The sequence below is a fragment of the Doryrhamphus excisus genome, linkage group LG6, assembly GCF_037039965.1.
Source record: "Doryrhamphus excisus strain RoL-2023G ecotype Guam linkage group LG6, RoL_Dexc_Guam_v1.1, whole genome shotgun sequence".
NCBI classification, from domain to species: Eukaryota; Metazoa; Chordata; class Actinopteri; order Syngnathiformes; family Syngnathidae; genus Doryrhamphus; species Doryrhamphus excisus.
This window is the reverse complement of record NC_136362.1, coordinates 3,745,069-3,765,184: the sequence shown is the minus strand read 5'-3', so window position 1 is coordinate 3,765,184 and position 20,116 is coordinate 3,745,069. Positions and strand designations below refer to the sequence as shown.

The 20,116-nt window shown below is 41.3% G+C and overlaps 2 protein-coding genes across 2 annotated transcripts; one reads left to right on the top strand and one right to left on the bottom strand.

Moving 5' to 3' along the window:
* Positions 1-2,860: 2,860 nt before the first annotated feature.
* On the bottom strand, positions 2,861-12,080 carry ferry3 (FERRY endosomal RAB5 effector complex subunit 3). Its single transcript, XM_078791154.1, is given in 11 exon segments — positions 2,861-3,771; positions 5,144-5,211; positions 6,199-6,256; positions 8,404-8,606; positions 8,663-8,716; positions 9,376-9,504; positions 9,701-9,898; positions 11,015-11,121; positions 11,229-11,353; positions 11,424-11,523; positions 11,746-12,080. Coding segments are annotated over 11 exon segments (1,455 nt in total). The 5' UTR covers positions 12,066-12,080; the 3' UTR covers positions 2,861-3,678.
* A 1,841-nt stretch (positions 12,081-13,921) lies between these two features.
* On the top strand, positions 13,922-19,516 carry e2f4 (E2F transcription factor 4). Its single transcript, XM_058087860.2, has 11 exons — positions 13,922-14,508; positions 15,549-15,658; positions 15,861-16,022; positions 16,114-16,157; positions 16,215-16,279; positions 16,351-16,518; positions 16,606-16,693; positions 17,236-17,376; positions 17,692-17,739; positions 17,824-17,868; positions 18,034-19,516. Exons 1-11 carry the CDS (start codon positions 14,344-14,346, stop codon positions 18,147-18,149), a joined length of 1,152 nt encoding a protein of 383 aa, XP_057943843.2. The 5' UTR covers positions 13,922-14,343; the 3' UTR covers positions 18,150-19,516.
* The last annotated feature ends 600 nt before the right edge of the window (positions 19,517-20,116 follow it).

Below are 20,116 nucleotides of genomic sequence, written 5' to 3'. Positions count from 1 at the left end.
ATATTTGGTGTATTTTGAGTGACACAGGCTTTATTCACACAATGGATTTATCATTAAAAATAGAAAGGCTAACACCCTTAATTTCCCCACAATACTTCCTTTTAGTGAGTCAGGTTTGCTGGGAAAAAGACTTGCTTGTCATTTTTCCACACGGACTCGTGCGCTGAATAGAATGTGGATGCTCTGCTTGATGAAACTCAACACTCGAGGCCACCGAGACCAATTGTAAGAATGCTGAAGTGGGCTCAGCAATACACAGTATGACCATTTCATGGCTTCTCTACAAGGCGGCGCGATGTAAACACACGTTCAAGTCTTGTTCATCAAGAAACTTGACTTTGGCTGGAAGTCGTCGTCCTTATGAAAAGATTTAGCAGTTTTCCATCAGATTCCTTATTTATAAATGGAATATATTCGTCATTAAAACATTGAAAGCCTGTTTACAACCTTCTGAATACAGTTTATAACATCATTAGAGCCCTCTAGACATGAAATAGCACCCCTATGGTGTTATTTCATGTTATTTTACGCACCCTAAGTAATAAATAAAGTCGCATAAGTAAGTCTGATCGCATTGTCGTCAGTAGAAAAAAAAAGTGCCTAAACCAGGGGGTCTCAAACACGCGGCCCGCGGGCCAAATGTGGCCCGCAGGACACTACTTTGAGGCCCCCGCCTTGATATGAAAGTTTAAGTTTGATATGGATGCTGTATGGTATCATGTACCCAGAAAAAAATATTACGTTTTATTAATGCTCATGTTAAAGGTTAAATAACTGTTAATAGTTATCCTCCCTACCCGTGTGGAAGTGGTAAGTTTTTGGCTTTTTAATTTTAAAGGAAATAACTTGGAGGCTACCGTTTAGGTCGCTAGCGGTCTAGTTTGCGAGTTAGCATGTGTCTCAAGAGCCTGCAGTTGCGCAATATGTTGTAAATAAAAAGAGTATAAATGTAACTATAGTCGTGTTTTGTCATTTTTAATTATTTGCCATTTTATTATTATGATATTTATTTATTACTGATTGATTTTCTTTATTTTTTAAAGGAGATACAGCAGATGGGTCTTCTTTCTATCCAAGAACAGTGCCACCTGCTGTCATGAAAGTGGACCACCCAACATGCAAACGTCTTCAACGTCGGCTCCTCACTTGAGCTCACTGCAATGCAGCATTAAAAAGCTGCATGCTGCTCGTCTTTGCAGAGACCAGTGCAAATGGTCTGTCGGGAATCCGGAGAGCTGGCGACACTTTCCCCTGCAGGAAACGTCCCTGCCAAGCCATTAGTGAACCATAAGATACCGCTGATAAATCACGCTGGCCTCCATCATTGAACATACGCGGTGTGAACAGGGCCATGATTGATACATCACATGACGCCCCTTACAGCTTCCTGTCACAACTAAATCACATCTATATGTACTGTGGGTTCAAAAAGTCACAAAACCACGACTGAAAGTCCTCACCTGGAGTTTTTTTGGCTGTACTTTTACTTCAATTCAACATCAGGATAATACTCATTTTGGTCTGTAGACACCCGAGAACTAGTTAGGTGTCATCTTCCTAAGAACACTTTACAAATACCACTAAATTCATCACGCAGTAACTTAACACCCCAAATGTATACTTCAAAAATATAAACCAATACGAATTTAAAAGGTCATGAACTTCCATGTATGAATGACAAAAACAATCATTTTGGTCTGTAGACACCCGAGAACTAGTTAGGTGTCATCTTCCTAAGAACACTTTACAAATACCACTAAATTCATCACGCAGTAACTTAACACCCCAAATGTATACTTCAAAAATATAAACCAATACGAATTTAAAAGGTCATGAACTTCCATGTATGAATGACAAAAACAATCATTTTGGTCTGTAGACACCCGAGAACTAGTTAGGTGTCATCTTCCTAAGAACACTTTACAAATACCACTAAATTCATTACGCAGTAACTTAACACCCCAAATGTATACTTCAAAAATATAAACCAATACGAATTTAAAAGGTCATGAACTTCCATGTATGAATGACAAAAACAATCATTTTGGTCTGTAGACACCCGAGAACTAGTTAGGTGTCATCTTCCTAAGAACACTTTACAAATACCACTAAATTCATCACGCAGTAACTTAACACCCCAAATGTATACTTCAAAAATATAAACCAATACGAATTTAAAAGGTCATGAACTTCCATGTATGAATGACAAAAACAATCATTTTGGTCTGTAGACACCCGAGAACTAGTTAGGTGTCATCTTCCTAAGAACACTTTACAAATACCACTAAATTCATCACGCAGTAACTTAACACCCCAAATGTATACTTCAAAAATATAAACCAATACGAATTTAAAAGGTCATGAACTTCCATGTATGAATGACAAAAGCAATCATTTTGGTCTGTAGACACCCGAGAACTAGTTAGGTATCATTTTCCTAAGAACACTTTACAAATACCACTAAATTCATCACGCAGTAACTTAACACCCCAAATGTATACTTCAAAAATATAAACCAATACGAATTTAAAATGAAAGTTTTCCCATGAGACATTGCATCTCAGCAACGCATTCATTGGGGTACTGTACTGCAATGACGTCAGCCTCCCACTGGACTCCGGGTCCTCTGACTCCACCTGTGGTGGACAAGCCAGCATTGCAGCACAGTTTCCTATTTTCTATTCTAACGGACAACAAAATGTATAATGGGAAACCTTAAAAAAAAAAAAAATCATTTTAAACGCTTATATTGGTACATGTTTGTCTTGCAATTTCCAATGGGTTGACAAGCTCGTGAGTCTACTGATTGGTCAAGATTGGATCCTGTCAAAGAGCTGCCTGGTCCTCACAAACTATGCAATTTATAATATTTTTGTGTTCTTTTTACGTTCATCTGTATATGAATTACATGCACTCTATCATTATTGATACTTTGTTGTAAAAGTCTGATAACCTCCTGTTGAACTTGGATAAATAATCTTCCATCTTGTCAGTCAGCAGAGCATAAGAAATATCTTTAATGCGTTGGAATTGCTGCTAAACAGAATAAAAAGAAAAAGACTGCATTTTCGTCTTGATGGAAGGACGGCAGTGACAAGCACCTTCCAGCCATTCATTTGTTTTCATTTTTTACTTAAAACAAAGCAAATCAAAACACGTCCCTAAAGCTGACTATGAGTTATTATTCATTGATATTATTTCTTATAGAAAACCGAAACCGTGTGAGGTTGACCAGCATCCCAGACTGGGTTGAAGTGAATGATAATACTAACACGACCTCCCATTGAGATGCATTACCACAGCATTGGATGCAGCATTATACTGCGGCCCAGACGAGCACTAAGCTTCCGATAGGCGGCTTTGAGGAAATAAAGTGAAGTACGCCAGCTTTAGTTTTTGGTTGGTTGCTGATGTTAGAGAAGTCTGTCAAACGGAGTTTCACCCCGGAGGTTTGAAATGATAATTGCAACAGCTGCTTTGGCGAGTTAGGGATCCGGGCGTCTTTCAGTACGATATGCAGCTTTACACACAACGTGCATAAGTAGGATTAGCGAATCCTTTAAAGTCGCTGGAATGGGGCTCTTTTTTTGCAGTTTTTAGTAAAAAAAAAACAAAACACAGTTAAAGACATTAAGACACTGAATGCACCTTGAGTACAGGGCGTAGTGATTGGCCAAGTCAGGGCTTTGACGTGAGCGTTAACGTGGACGACACTCGGAAGATCTGAGGCAGCATGTTGCTCAACTGGTAGAACATTTCCTCCGAAATACTCTGTCAACACAAAAACGCACGGTGAGAAACAAGGAACGGGATTTCTGCAGCAACACGTAAAAAGCTGAAATATTAACAATGACATAAAAGTGCATGATTATGCGAGGTGAGAGGTGATGACAGCCAGTGTTGGACATCAAAAGGTGTTTTTCTCGTGGACGGGGAGTCAAGAGGACGCTGACTGATGTATGTTAGCTGCAAGAAGCCGCCCGTCAAATGAGAATGTTAAGTATTGATCGGCGCACACAAACACGCGGCGTATATTTAGCCTCTCGGAAGGCAACCGTGTTGTTTCAGAGCGGCCATTTTTCAATGCTGTCTGAGCGCCGGGCTGACAGGAAGCCGTCGGGAGCTTTTGATGCCGTTGGTTTTACCGTCTTATGGCGTCAACGCGGCGACACGCTATATAGGCTCAGCTGTCTTCCCAAAGCACAGTCTGCAAGTATAAACCAGGGGACTCAAACACGCGGCCCGCGGGCCAAATTCCTGTCAAGTAGGGTTACATATTATTGACATATTATTCGATATTGGTGCTTTAAAAAATCATACAAATTTTATACATATAAGTTTTTCTTGTGTTTTTCTTTTTGTGGTCATCTGCATATTTTCATTCAAGAAAATAACAAATAAAAATTTTTACAAGCATAAGGAAAAGCTAAGAATAAAGTTGCAATTTTAGGAATATAAATATTATAGATAAATAAGATTCCTTATTTATAAATGGAATATATTTGTCAATAAAGCATTGGAAGCCTGTTTACAACCTTCTACGTAAATACAGTTTATAACATCATTAGAGCCCTCTAGACATGAAATAGCACCCCTATGGTGTTATTTCATGTTGTTTCACGCACCCTAAGTAATAAGTAAAGTCGTATAAGTAAGTCTGATCGCATTGTCATCAGTGGATTAAAAAAAGTGCCTAAACCAGGGGTCTCAAACACACGGCCCGCGGGCCAAATGTGGCTCGCAGGACACTACTTTGAGGCGTACCCGCACAAGTTTGATATGGATCCTGTATGGTATCATGTACCCAGGAAAAAAATACTACGTTTGATTAATGTTCATGTTAAAGGTTAAATAACTGTTAATAGTTATCCTCCCTATCCGTGTGGAAGTGGTAAGTTTTTGGCTTTTTAAGTTTAAAGGAAATAACTCGGAGGCTACCGTTTAGGTCGCTAGCTCTCTAGTTTGCGAGTTAGCATGTGTCTCAAGACAATGCAGTTGCGCAATATGTTGTAAATAAAAAGAGTACAAGTGACTCAAGACATGCAGTGGATACAGTGAATGCCGACTCATTCGGAATTCAGTATTCATGGCCCTGCAAATGTAGTTTTTAGGCAGTGAAAGGCGACCACACACACACACACACCTTTGGCACCAGGAACTGCACAGTGCGTGAAATGCCTCCGTCCCACGACGCCATCTCCATCATGAAACCTGTCAGTGAAATGACAATCAAAGGGTTCCCGACCCCAACGTTAAAAATGTACTGATAGTTAGGCTCCATCGTTTGTGACACTGACATAATTACGTATTACGACCCCTCTTTACGGTGCTTTTCCATTCTACGGTCCCTTCTGCTCTTGATGCTTTTAAATTGAGTACTTGGTAGTAGTACTTAGTACTTGGACTAGTACTATGACTAGTACAGTGCTTGGTAGGATTCGGATTTAGACAAAAATCAAAAAATCAAAAATATGTCTCAATTTTCCTGCACCGTTTTGGTTATGGCACGGCCAAAAAGTGCCTAAACCAGGGGTGGGCAAACTACGGCCCGGGGGCCACATCCGGCCCGCCAAGTGTTTGAATACGGCCCGCCCAATCTTTCCAAAGTATTTCATTTAAAGTCAACATACAACCTGGCATCATGGCCTGAGCCAACCTTTTGATGGTTTTATCAATTTCCTTTTTTGACATGGTCTGTTGTTTACAAAGTGTTCCTGAAAAAATGGACACAAGCACATAATAATAATAATAATTATTATTATTATTATTAGATTATTATAATTATTAATGCAAATTATTATATTAATTATATATAATATTATTGTTATATTTGCATATTTTACATAATAATAATATAATAATTATTATTGTAATTTTATTGTAATTATTATAATATTTTATTATTTTTAAAATATTTAAATATAAATATAAAATAATAAATAATAATAGCAGATTGCATGACAATTTTACAGATACAATAATACCAGGTGGACTGTTACGTGTAAAATATATAGTCTGCCCCCCCCCCCCCCCCGACCCCCCCATAAATTTTGTCATATCAATGTGGCCCGCGAGTCAAAAAATTTGCCCACCCCTGGCCTAAACCAAGCATCAACTGTTGACATTCTTGTGATGTTTTCAATACGTGACGATTTATTCTGGTGTCATTTTCACCGGGTATTTTTTTTTAAAACGTACCTTTGACACATTTGAACACCAGCTCAGCTCTCTTCAAACACCACGGTATGGTCATCTCCTGCGGGACGAGGACAAAAGAAAGTCAAGCATGATGAAACATGTCTTGTGTCGTGCCAATAAGAGCATCTTTTGTTGTTTTGCAGAGGAGGACAGAACGACAAAGACAACTACAACGTACCCCACCTCACATCTGAGTGATATTTACACACATTTTAGAGGAAGTGCCTGAAAGCGTGTTGACTATGCGTCATTTCAACCTTGCTCGACTTGACTGCAATTCCCAAGATGTTGGTTATTAATAACCGGCAGCAGCGTGCGTCGTACTAATTATATGACACTGACGTCAGAAAATTATTCTGTGGGCTTTGACTTTGTGGGTGAATTCCATCTCTCGTTGTGGTGATTATTGTTATTCTTCATTCATTCATCATCGATGGCCGAGGTGGAGTCAATCACAACCGCTGTGGTGACAACTTGGGTGTGTCACCTGTCAATCACCGAGCACATAATGACAAAGAAACCCTTTACAATCATATTTACTCCTATGGACAATTTACAGTTGACAATTAACCTCATAAGCATGTCTAAGATGGAGAGAAAGCCACCCTCGTTAATCCATAATGCAGCGTGGTTATAATTAACGACTAATGAGACAATAATTATAATTATATGACACATTTACGTTGGTATGACGGGCTCAGGACAAATTCTTTTGGGAATTGTACCAAGCTTGCGTTTCAATTCACGCCCCAAGCAGTTAGGACCGCACCCAGTCATTGTCATCGCGGCTGCCCGACTCAAGTTGCTGCAATTCAGTTAAAAAGAGTTCAAATCCGCTCCGTCTGGAAAGTACGCACGCTGCAAAATCATTACTTCATTTAACTTCTATTTCATACTTTTTATTATATTTATCTATGACAGTACTATTTGTTATTGTTTTTTTGCAACTCGTTTTGTGTTACAAGCACTTTTAAGCCTCTGCACGGTGGTGAAGTGGTTAGCGTGCAGACCTCACAGCTAGGAGACCAGAGTTCAATTCCACCCGGGTTTTCTCCGGGTACTCCGGTTTCCTCCCACATTCCAAAAAAAAAACATGCTAGGTTAATTAGCGACTGCAAATTGTCCATAGGTATGAATGTGAGTGTGAATGGTTGTTTGTCTATATGTGCTCTGTGATTGGCTGGCCACCAGTCCAGAGTCTACCCCGCCTCTCGTGTGAAGACCCCCTGCGACTCTCGTGAGGATAATCGGTAGAAAAATGAATGAATGAATGAAATTCTTTCACAACAAAATATTCTAGTTATTAGTAGGTATCGGTGAAAAAAGATATTATCGATATCGGCCGATCAACACCCCCCCCGATGATTTTGGGATGAGTATTTGGGGAGCATGCAGACACTTTTAGAGCAGGAGGAACTTTGGTTGTGTGCAGGGGCGGAGCAGACCATTTGCAACCACTTCTGACTTCCTAATATAGCCAGAAGTAGTACATAAGTACGCATAAAACCCTTATGGGAACATCCCTAGTCATAAGAATTCCAGCCTAACAAATTGTGCAATTTTTTGCTTAAAATAATAAATGTCTAATTTAAAGATAATTTTGGTTTGTTTCAATTAAGGTGGTTTTTGCAGTGTTGTGTACATCGTGTGCATATTGAAGTGTTCGGACTGAAAAAAAACAGCCTCAAACTCACAATTTATCACGGAGAAGGCTCACGGTGAAAAGAAAAACAAACATGTAAAAATAAATTTATGACCCACAAACCACAAAAACATGGTATTCTGTTGCGGTCGGCTTTGCTGAAGCTGCAAGACTGTTTGTTATTTTGTTCTCCACCTCTTCGCTATTCTGCTACATTCCTCTGTGGGTTTCTTCAAATGAGATGAAACAAGAACTAAAAAAAAGTCCTTTTGTATCCTCGTTGCAGTCTGTAATTCATCCAGACACGCCACTTCCCTAACAGTCAACAAACAAGAAAGGGCTTGTACAAAAAGGCAGCCATCTTTATTAAACGGCAAAGACAAGATTGACTAATTTTGACGTGAAAGCAGACGCTATCCATTTCCACGTTCACGTTCGCTAATCGGGCATCGTTTTTTTTAAACAAAGAGCCTTGAATAACTGGATCCTTCACTGTGTATTTACTTGTGATGCTTACATGAAGAAGGGTTTTTGGTACCTTTTCGGTGGGGGGTTCAATTTACCTCCGACATTTCATGCACCAGCAGCAGCGGGACGGTGATGGTGGTGACGTCGTGAGTGCAGCAGACTTTCAGAATGTTTCTCAGGCCCATGATGGCCGGGTCCCTGGCCGTGATGTTCCCGGAACGTACATTGTCGTCCACGCACAAGTGGAAGACCACGTGGACCTCAGACAGGTTGGAGTGCCGGGAGACGTAGAACTCGCCTTTTGGAAGCAAGAGCATCATTTTTGGGTCATAAAATAAAAGGAATCAGCCTTACCGGGTGAGATATTGGAAGGATTTCTCTTATCGTCACTTCCATTCCTTGGGATCTCTGAAATGACATATATATGTAGAGGTTTTAATATTTACCAATAAACGATAAGAAAAGTTGACAGATGACGCGCATACAGTTTTTGTCATATGTAGTGGCCTGCCAGCAATACATTCGGACCGCCACAGATAGATTCAAGTGGCTCTACCCGCTCGGAGAGTGTGTTCGACTACAGTGCACCTTTGCTTGGTCATGCCAGGCGGCTCCGCATACTCTCAAATCTGGTTGCCATGACAACAATGGCAGCTCATGGGCTAATTTGGAGTGTGTCATCGCAGTGCACCTTGCTGGGCCCGGTTCCAGTGATAAAAACGTTTAAGCGACAAAATCCAATATCCATAAGCAAACCAGACCCAATTATAAACAAAATGATACTACACAACAAAAACATTGGGAAGCGACGCTAGGCTTCACTGTGTGCACGCACCGCCATCTTGTCTTCTGTCATTTTTAACCCTTTAATAACACAAATGAGGCTAACTCTGCATCAAAAATAAGCTATTCATAAGAAAAAACACAGACATTCTATGTACAAATATATATTTAGCGTCGCCATGGGTAGTCATAAAGGTACAATCTTGATCACATGACACATGTCATATGAATCAACGGCGAGATTGATACTCGAATCACGCTCCTCCAATAGTCCAAAGTCTTACCAGATTGTTCTTTTTGCTTGCTGCTCCGCTGGGCTCGGGCGTAGAGCACCACCTGCTGCACCTCCTCCAGCTGCTGCTCCAGAGCAGGAAAGTGGAAGTCTGTGCACTCCTTCGCCACCGTTGCAAAATCTAGGTCAACAAAGTGATAAAGCGGTCATTCCATAATGCACATCCGTGCCTAAATATAGCGCTACGGCGAGCGGCGATTACGTCACCATGAGCCAAGGGTCAATGTAATTATCGCTACTAAGTATGTGCCAGGAATGTAAAAAATGCAAAGTACAGCGTCCAAACTATATGTGATGAACAGGACTTGGAATCGAACCTCTCTTTATTCCGCTGTAGGAGTTGACTCTGTTGTCAACCAACAGTACCAGGCCGCAAAGCGAGGAGGAATAGAGCGAAAGGGCCGTTTGCAGGCGCCGCAACTTTGCTCCGCCGCTGCCGTGATGTCTGTGTTTACAAAAGTCCAACACGTCAGCCCGTACCAGTCGCAGGTTGTGCATCGTCTTCAGTTGGGCTCCTGGAAGCAATTTTCCATAAATATTAAAAACATACGGTAAATGTACGGTATTGGCTTTATAAACAGTTTGCAACAGGGGTTGGCAGCCATTACTATCAAAAGAGCCATTTTACCTCCTCGCTCACTAAATAAAAATAGACTGGAGCCACAAAACATAATTTAATCTTATCATTTTTTTTTTTAAAGATGCGTATTTTCCTCATTTGGGTGTGGGTTTCTGACCCCTGCCCAACACATATGAACCAGTTAGAGCAGGGGTCTCAAACACGCGGCCCACAGGACACTAGCCTTGATATGAAAGTTTAATGTTTGATACGGATGCTGTATGGTATCATGTACCCAGAAACAATTATTACGTTTGATTCATGTTCATGTTAAAGGTTAAATAACTGTTAATAGTTATCCTCCCTATCCGTGTGGAAGTGGTAAGTGATATGAAAGTTTAATGTTAGTTTGATATGGATGCTGTATGGTATCATGTACCCAGAAAAAATTATTATGTTTGATTAATGTTCATGTTAAAGGTTAAATAACTGTTAATAGTTATCCTCCCTATCCGTGTGGAAGTGGTAAGTGATATGAAAGTTTAATGTTAGTTTGATATGGATGCTGTATGGTATCATGTACCCAGAAAAAATTATTACGTTTGATTCATGTTCATGTTAAAGGTTAAATAACTGTTAATAGTTATCCTCCCTATCCGTGTGGAAGTGGTACGTTTTGGGCTATTTAAGTTTAAAGGAAATAACTTGAAGGCTACCGTTTAGGTCGCTAGCTGTCTAGTTTGCGAGTTAGCATGTGTCTCAAGACGCTGCAGTTGCGCAATATGTTGTAAATAAAAAGTATAAATGTGACTATAGTCGTGTTTTGTCATGTCTACAGGGCTCTAATAATGCTTTGGTAATTTTAATGTGAAAAAAATCATTTGTCTACCCACCAACTATATGTGGTTTCTTAAGTTTTTATTATTTGCCGTTTTATTATTATTATTATTATTATTATATTTATTTATTACTGATTGATTGATTTTCTTTATTCTTGATTTATTTATTTTTCATCTTATTTTGTGCAGAAAAATAAAAATGAAGATATTTGAGGTTTTATGGATAAAAATACCTAGATGAATCGTGAAGCTCTCCTCCAGTTGAGGCTGCTCCTCAAACATCCTGCCGCCTGATTCTGAAGGTTCCACCATCTGGCTGGGCTGCACCTTTATCTCCTCACTGGTTAGAAGTGGCGCAGATTACATTGACAAGGTGAGCTCGATTTTCACCAAATAAAAAACATCAGTTTCAATATTATAATCCATATCTGTGACACGTAGTCTTACTTAATTTTGCTGCTGTTGTTTGATTTCCGCAGGTCCTGGTGCAGCTTAATGACCCACTCCTGATACTCCTGCTTTTGAATACAAGTCACTTGCTTCAATTCGCTGGCCCACTTGTTCTCCAGCACCTGCTCAAAGAAAGAAGGCATCAACTGAGAAACTCATATATTTACATGATACAGTATATATTTTTTTAACCTGTTGTGCATCGAAGTGCTGTGAAGCCACTGTATTCACATCGTGGTCACTCAGTGTATTCCCCAACTCGTGCATCACTTTGTCCATCTCGGCAGCTTGCCTACCACCACAAGGAGAAAAAAAAAAGCATGTGATTCCATGAGGTCAACAAAAATATGCTTGCTATTATTTTCAAGATGGAGGGAGCAACACTATTTAGTTTTACTCCAGCACTGCAAGAACTAAGGACTTAGAGGCTCCAACTGGAAGATCTATGCTGCCCTCTGTTGGATAACTCCAACATTGTTCAGCACTTGAATCCAAATAAGACAGAAACACACACCTCTCCTGTATCTTCTTGATCTCCATGTCTCTCTCGCTGATGAGCTCGGATATACGGACAAAGTAGTTGTGCTCCAAGTTGAGGAGCGTTTCCGACGCAGGGGAGTGTATGAGCTCGTGGTAAACATCTGCAAAGTCCTCATCCCAGCTGGGCTCCTCAGGTCGAGCGTGCTCTAGTGTTGTCTAAAACCATGACAAACAGGAAAAGTTCCATTGAAGTGTTTATTGTCACATCTCATTATGTGTACATTGTGCAATGTGTTTTTTTTGCAATGTTCTGATCTTCTCAGAAAACTTGAGCAGTGCACGCGCCACATCCATGAATAGAAAAGAATCACAACTCCTCTATTTATACTTGCTCCGCAATCACGATGGACACTGGAAAGCTTCCACGGTTATTTTGGAGGGACTGCAGTAAAAGCTTGTCTTAAAAATGTACGTGCACTCTTTTTGTTGGGCCAGTTTACTTACAGTGGGCCCTCGTTTATCACAGTTCAAGATCATATCACGATAAGTGAACCGCAAAGTAGGATTACGTACTCATAAATTGAATACTTTTGTAGTTATGGCATGTAAAACATGTCTGCCATCTTCAAAATGTGTTTTTTAAACATTATTAGAGTCCCAAAAGACATAAAATAACACCCCTATAGTCAACTTTACATTGGTATTACCAAATTTATTCAGTTCAATGTGAAAAATATAGTTGTTTACATATTTCAGCTGTCACAAAACCAAAAAAAAAAATGTGTCAAAGTGAAAAATTATGTTTTCTCCGTTTTAGTCGGGAACTGATATTTTCCTGAAACTTACCTCTGTTCTACTACTGTTTACTAAAGAATGGAAAAAAAACAGAAACAAACTCGTTTGTCATGTCAATGGAATTCAAACATTTACACTGACAGCAGTGTTACATAAATCCAATATTTATGTCAAAACTAAGTGGTTTGTTCCTCCTTACCATTTTCTACGTAGCATGGTATTTTATGGAGCAGCATCAAACGTCCATGAAGGTCACTGACGTTCTCTTCAACCGGGAACTGCAGAGGCACTTTAAGCAGACAGTTGTGTTTCCCTGCCTTGAACTCAAACACAAACTCCTTCGCAGTTTTGCTGATTTCTTTTGCTTTGGTCTTCTTCATGGTGTCAGCTGATAATAGAGGACAGGAGGATTAAATTAGTATTCATGTCAAATCTGCCATTATTTTGAATGCGGTGTTTTACACTAAGCAAGTCATAGCTATAAACAACAGCTTGGTTAGGATGTGTTTTTGTGCTGTTGTGTCGTAGTTTAGCTCGGTTTTGTGAACGCCACATCAACGCTAAAGTCGATAGCTTCCATTTTTATGACATTATATCGACAAACAGCATCAATAAATAGTAGAGTTACCGGTGTGAGAGAAGAAAATGCCGCGCTGTTTTTCTTCCTGTTTGTTCAGTCAGCTGACCGCTTCAGACAAGCGGAAGTGTGACAGCAGCGGCACTTTCGTCATTTTGAAGTAGACGTTTTTCTCTTATTTTGGGAGGTAAACTGAACCTTTGATAGTTTATGTAGAATTTTAATTATTCCCCGTAATTATTCTGATGTAATTTATTGTCATACGAGGAAGAATAAAATGTGTATTCATTTCAAACAACATGTTTCGTCAAACTATTTTACGTGGTTATTGTCGCCTCCTTGTGGCCAGATAACATTAATGCGGTAATGAAAATTAAAATAGATTGATCGATAATTAGGTAGCAACTGGGTATATTTATCCAGTAGATTTATCCAATGAGGATAACTTCATAGTACTCCTATTTTCCAAATTACTATTTGTGACATTTTCAATGTACCCAACGTAATGTATTTGCAGCTGTATTATACATACAGCATACATATAGCAAATTACGGTAAGTTCTATTATCTTTTCATGAGATGACAAAGAAATCAGATACAAACAGCACAGAAGAACGGCCTTGATGTGGCACGGATAAGAAAGAAATGTATAGCTTGAATTAGTTAACAAAGTAATGTATCGCTTTAAGACGCTTCGCCTTCAAAAAACAATGTTTGCTACATCCGGCAAATTCTTATGCGCATGCGCTGTCGCGGTTTCTTCAACTTGAGGTCGTTTAGGGTATATCTGCAAGTGGCAATATTATAAAGTCCAGGAACTTTATTTATTTAAACCGTACAAAATATCAAACAACGTAAATCTGTCCGATTAATTGAATTATTTTATACTATACACTTGTGTATTGATCTTGAATGCGCATACGTCAACCGAGGTTTTGTTGTACGTGTTTGAAAACACCAGACACTGACGGACGCTCCCTGGGCTGCTTGAACAGTCCCGTCATACCTCGCGTGGCCAACGGCTCTCCCAACCGAAAGCTCGCTCAATGAATCATCGCCTCGGTTTACGCCGGTTGATTTAGTGCAGTATTTTGGAACAAGTCCGCTCGGGAAGGATCATTAAAACGCTCTTATGCCACACACGTCGAGTTCTTTTGACTAGGGCGGCCGAGCGTGCTTTCCTGGGCTCGCTTCCTAGGTTTCGGTCGGGGAGGGTAGGTAGGAGAGGGGGACTACGGCGCTGGTCCCGAGAGTCGAGAGATGATGGAGCTAGAGTCGGCCAGTAACAGGGGCGAACTGGGAGCAATGGGAGACCCCTTGCAGCCGCAGACGCCCAGCAGGCACGAAAAAAGCCTGGGACTTCTGACCGCTAAGTTTGTAACTTTGCTGCAGGAGGCGAAAGACGGAGTCCTGGACCTGAAAGCTGTGAGTATTGCAAGTCTTTGTTGTTTAGCTAGCACATGTCATTTGCTGTGCTTGGCTTCTATGCACTTTTGCTAGCCAGCCTGTTAGCATAGCATAGCCTAGCTTCTTTGACAGTCCGGATTCGAATAATAAAATAAACGTTTGGAGGCTCTTTCCCGTCCGGTAGTGCGAGGAAAGTGCGTGTAAACATTTGACCTGTGGTTTTATACCCTTTGTTAGAATCCGGGTAGCTGGAAAACAAACTTGTGGCACAAATGTGGTAGCCGTTTTGCTAGCAGTGCAGCAAGTGCAGCAAGTTTGGGAAGCACTGCCCGATTAACTTTTTTTTTTTTAGGCTGCCCCCCCTGCAGGGTGCAAGTGCACAAAGTGGGTCAGCTTTTGTCGCTCCTTTCTCCTTGGGCTGCATCTTTACACTTGGACAATGTACCGTGATTGACCCATTGAGCATATTGTTAGGTTCGGGATAAAAAGATATTATTATAACACACATACTAAACATAAATCAGCTTAACTGAATTGTAAATTGTGTAAAATATCACAATGCAGTAAAGCTGCACAAAAAACATTAAATTTAATTTGTTAAAATAAAAAAAAAAAATCTGTTTACCAGAAAATGGCTGCAATTTTACTCAAGGACTCTGCACAGTCCTTGGCATGATGGTCGACACTTTCTCCTCAACAGCCCCCCAGCATGCCCGGGTTCTCCCCGCTGAAGACCGACGCCGCTGGCATGACTGCGCTGTCAAGTGAAACAGAGCGAAACGAGTCTTAATACTACTTCCTGTACTGTTTTGTTACTATTGTGTTTGTTGCTCCATAATTGGGCCTTGCATCGTCGAAGCGGGTTTGCGGGTGCACCAGCAGGACTTATCAGCACGCAGACGCCCTAAAGTTATCGCGGCGTTATTCTGCACCGCCTTGGCACAAAGCCCACGACTCGGAAGGAAGTTGAACAACTGCAGTTTTTGAATTTGATGCCGCAAACGGTCGCCGTCTTTCTGCGTTTGCTTGATGTTCTTGTGATGTTCTTTGTGATTCAGGCCGCAGACACGTTGGCGGTGCGGCAGAAGCGGCGGATCTACGACATCACGAATGTGCTGGAGGGAATTGGACTGATCGAGAAAAAGTCCAAGAACAGTATCCAGTGGAAGTAAGTACACTCGCTCATGTTTAGCACAGTGTTAGCTAACCATGAAATTCAGGTTCATTAATGATCTTATATTATGCTTTGACTACATGAACTACGCCCTTAAACTAAACTACATGTTAAGAATGCACATAATTAAGAAAATAAACATTCCAAATACTTGTAAGATGGTCGGTTTCTGATCGTGTGTCTTTTGCGGTTTCAGGGGCGTGGGTCCAGGTTGCAACACCAGGGAGATCGCGGACAAGCTGATTGATCTGAAGGCAGAACTCGATGATCTGGCCATCAGGGAACATGAGCTGGACCAGCAGAGGGTCTGGGTGCAGCAGAGCATCAAGAACGTCACAGACGACTCCAACAATAGTCCATATCCTAATCTAGTATTAAAACTATATACAGTATGTAGTACTGTACCGTCCATGGTAGTTGGTACCCATTGAGCCTTAACCTGTGTGTACTATGGCGTATGTCAAACACGAGGACCTCTGTGGAGCCTTCAAAGGTAATCTTTTCTCCTCCCTCAAACAAGCTCCTTCACTCACCAAGGATCCTTCCACAGGTGACACCCTCCTAGCGATACGCGCCCCCATCGGCACGCAACTGGAGGTGCCCATACCGGAAGCTGTAAGTTCCGTTTTCGTTCACCCGCTGCTCACCCGCGTCGCCTCTGACCGCCACGGTGTCGACACACGCAGGTTATGAACGGCCAAAGAAAATACCAGATCCGTCTGAAGAGTTCATCTGGCCCCATCGAGGTTTTACTCGTCAACAAGGACTCCTCCAGCGCCTCCCCGGTTGTTTTGCCCGTCCCGCCTCCAGACGACGTTCTTCAGAGCCTGCCGGCGCCGTCGCCGTCCTCGCAGGTGCGCCCTGATGTCGGACTCACCTTCTGTGAATCACTGTCAATCAATCAAAGTCATGTCCGTGTATTTCTCAATCGCTCCCTCTAGGTGCTCCCTAAAGCGGTCCCAGAACCGCCAAAACCTGGTTCCGCCTCGCCGTCGGCCGTTGCAGCCAGCCACCCGACCTCAGTTACAGGTGGGGCCCAAAAGTTGACACAATGGATTCAGACGTAGTTCTTCTGTGTACACAGTACATACAGTTCAAGTGTATTACTACTTGAGATCGCAATACAGGATATAAATATTGATAAATATTTGATGTTTAACACTGCACCAAACATGATCTCTTCTACTGTGCAGTTGCACCATCACCTCATTGTGAATCTTGCATAAAAACACGTATAATTGTTATTATCGGAAGCTGATATTGATCCGTTTGCGTTATCGTCACAATGTGAAGTGATATCATTCAGGCATACAACAACGGTAGTGGTCCCGTTTACTTCTCATGTGACGAGGTTGGTTGTATCAAACCTCCCCGGTCAGTTTCGGACTTGAACGAAAAAATACAACAACAAAAAAAACAATAATAACGGTAATTTTGGCGATATTGGACCCATTCTCCTTACACATACAGCAGTTAGTTTCAGTTTCGGTTTCAGTCGACCGCCACCTACTACATCCGTCAACGTAAAACGGCTCCTGCTGTTCTTTCACGTGGTCCCCCTTGTGTTTCAGAAGTGACCAGCACCACGCCGCTCACGCCCACCACAGACCCCCCACCATCCGCCATCACTCAGCAACTTCAGTCGTCCGCCTCGTTGGACGGATCGGTGTCGTCGTCTGCGTTTGAACCCATCAAGTCTGACCCGTCTGAACGTGAGTAGCGCCCCCTGTTGGCGTTTTTAAGATGGAGAAAGTCTTTTCTGATGACGTCATCATGTGCAGAATCTCATTGAAAATGAAAGTAAGCTGTTTTGGCGAGGCGAGGAGTTGTACCGATGTTGGCGGAACGATCATTGGCGAATGGCAACATTGTTTGGCTCCATGGGGGGTCATTTTGCAGTTCCAGTTTGGCGATAAAAAAATATATATAAATTAAAAAGTGGCGTAAAACTATATTTCTGTCTACAGTTTGCAGTTCTTTCTCGTGCACTGTAGTAACTTCATATATTTCTATTGTTTTCCGTGCAGTGCTGGACTTTCCCAAAGAGCTCTCAGAAATGTTTGACCCAACGAAAGGTAAGCCGAGTTGCTTAAGCGCTAACCCTCTCGCAAAAAAAAAACAAAAAAAAACATCTCCCACATTCATGCTCTCTTTCTCAGAGATTATGAGCGGAGATTTGTTGGAGGACCTCATGTCATCAGAAGGTAACGCTCATAACGCTTTATGATGTTGGGTGCTTTTCATAAACATTCACTTTTTTCCAGTAAACCAAGAAATCAGAAACGGCTGAAATAGCTCAACACGTGTAATTAGCATGTGTGGAATTACATGTCAATCACTTCTTCTTCCTCTTTCTGTTCCACCTCCAGTGTTCTCGCCTCTCCTACGCCTGTCCCCGCCACCCAGCGACCATGAATACATATACAACCTGGATGAGACAGAAGGCCTGTGCGACCTCTTTGACGTCCCCATTCTTAACCTCTGACCTCCAAAGACGGCCCCTCGCGGCAGCGCAACCTACTTGCTCCGACATTGAAGGTGAGCGGCATACAAACGGCATCAGCGTTCAGACTCCGATGACTCCTTAGCGCCACCTTCATGCCCCACGAGGGACAACACAATATTTTTATTTTAAGCTTCTCCAAGAATCAAAACAAACAAAAAAAAAGCCCACAAAATCTATTTTTGGATTCTTGTTTATATGTAAGTGTCACATTAATGTATCATGGAATGAATGAACGATGCGTGTGTTTTGTATGATTAAGTCCAGTGTCTTCAGGAAGAACAAAAAGAAACCTTTTCCTATCAGGTCCAGGCGTCACGGCGGACTAACGGAGCGCAGCCTTTATCACCCACGGCGTGAATCGGCCCAAACGCAGCCGGTTAAATATGCACTCTGTGTACATAAAGAATATATTTTTTTTGTCTTAGCAGCACACCCGTCAATCATCTCATTTGTAACACGAGCAGATATGGTTGAATTACAGTGGTGTGAAAAGGTGTTCACATTTTTCCTGATTTATTATTAATTTTTGCATGTTTGTCACATCAAAGTAATTTTAGTTTTAGTTAATGACAACACAAATGAACACATGGATACCGTGTGTGGAAAAAGTCATTGCCCACGCCTGTAGGACCTCAGTAGGACCTGCCTGACAAAGATGGCGAACCTTCCCAGGAGCGGCCGGCCAAATATCTCAAAAGCGACGACTCAAAGAGGTCACAAAAGACCCCACAAAAGCGTCCAAAGAACTGCAGGCCTCAGTTAAGGTTGGTGTTCATGTCTTCATAAGGAAGACACCAAGAAAAACAGCCTGCACAGCAGAGTCCCAAGACCAAAACCGCTGATGAACAAAAACAACATTAAGGCTCGGACAATATCTTGATGGTCCCCAACACCTTTTGGGGAAATACTCTGTGGTCTGACCGGATAAAAACTGAACTTTTTAGAAAGCGTGTGTCCCATTACATCTGGCGTACAAGTCAGAAAAAGAACGTCATAGCAAACGGTAAAATATGGCGGCGGTAGTGCGATGGTCTGGGGCTGAATTGCTGTGTCAGTTGGAAGCAACTTGAGTCGTGCAGCAGGACGACGATCCAAAGCACACCCAGCAAGTCCACCTCTGAGGAAAAAACCAAATTTGACTTTGGAGTGGTCCAGTCCTGAGATGCTGTGGCATGACCTTAGAAAGGTGCTTTTTCCACACACATGGAGCCTTAATAAAGTTTCATTTAAAAACTGCATTTTGTGTTCAGTTGTTTTGTCGACTAATATTTACGTTTGATTGATGTCTGAAATAATGAAGTATGACAAACGTGCAAAAAAAAAAAAAAAATCAGGAATAGGACAAACACTTTTTCACACCACTGTAAGCTAGTCACTTGCGTATTTGACCTCCTCATACTTTATGTAAGCTAAATAGAATAGCATTTTTATCAGTTAGATATTTTAAAAGGACTGTGGCCTTTCATTTGAGGCGATACCGTCTATGGATTTTTTTTTTCCCAAATCATGAACGCATCTTGTCTGGATGTCCCTTACATCATCACAGTCAACACAGCTTACATAGTCCGTCATCACCAGCCATCCGTCAACGGATCAGGCGTACTTTGGCACAATGAAATGACTGGTCCCCATGGCTGTTTTTTAACAATCAATGTGTATTTGCATCGGATGAAATAAAGATTAACACTGGTATCTTTTTAAATTGTGTCCTATTTGTGTGACTTGTTTATATAAAATGTGACAATGCAGCAAGTAAAGCTATTTCTCTATTGCAATGTTAGCATGTCTTAAATAAGGAATGATGTAAAAATCAGCTTACAAAAAGACACCATTGTTTGGGGTTGTCATATGTGAGAATAGTAATATAAGAGAATAGTAAGTAGAATGATTATTAGATTCTAATTAGTTTCACATTTTACTAGAAACGCCTCGTGGGGGCAGCTTGT

What these genes read in the sequence shown, in the direction of transcription:
- e2f4 (XM_058087860.2), top strand. Translation starts at nt 14,344, where the DNA reads ATGATGGAGCTAGAGTCGGCCAGTAACAGGGGCGAACTGGGAGCAATG. An exon ending in AAGAACAGTATCCAGTGGAA is followed by an intron (nt 15,659 to 15,860) that starts GTAAGTACACTC and finishes TTGCGGTTTCAG; the next exon opens with GGGCGTGGGTCCAGGTTGCA. An exon ending in GACGACTCCAACAATAGTCC is followed by an intron (nt 16,023 to 16,113) that starts ATATCCTAATCT and finishes ACCTGTGTGTAC; the next exon opens with TATGGCGTATGTCAAACACG.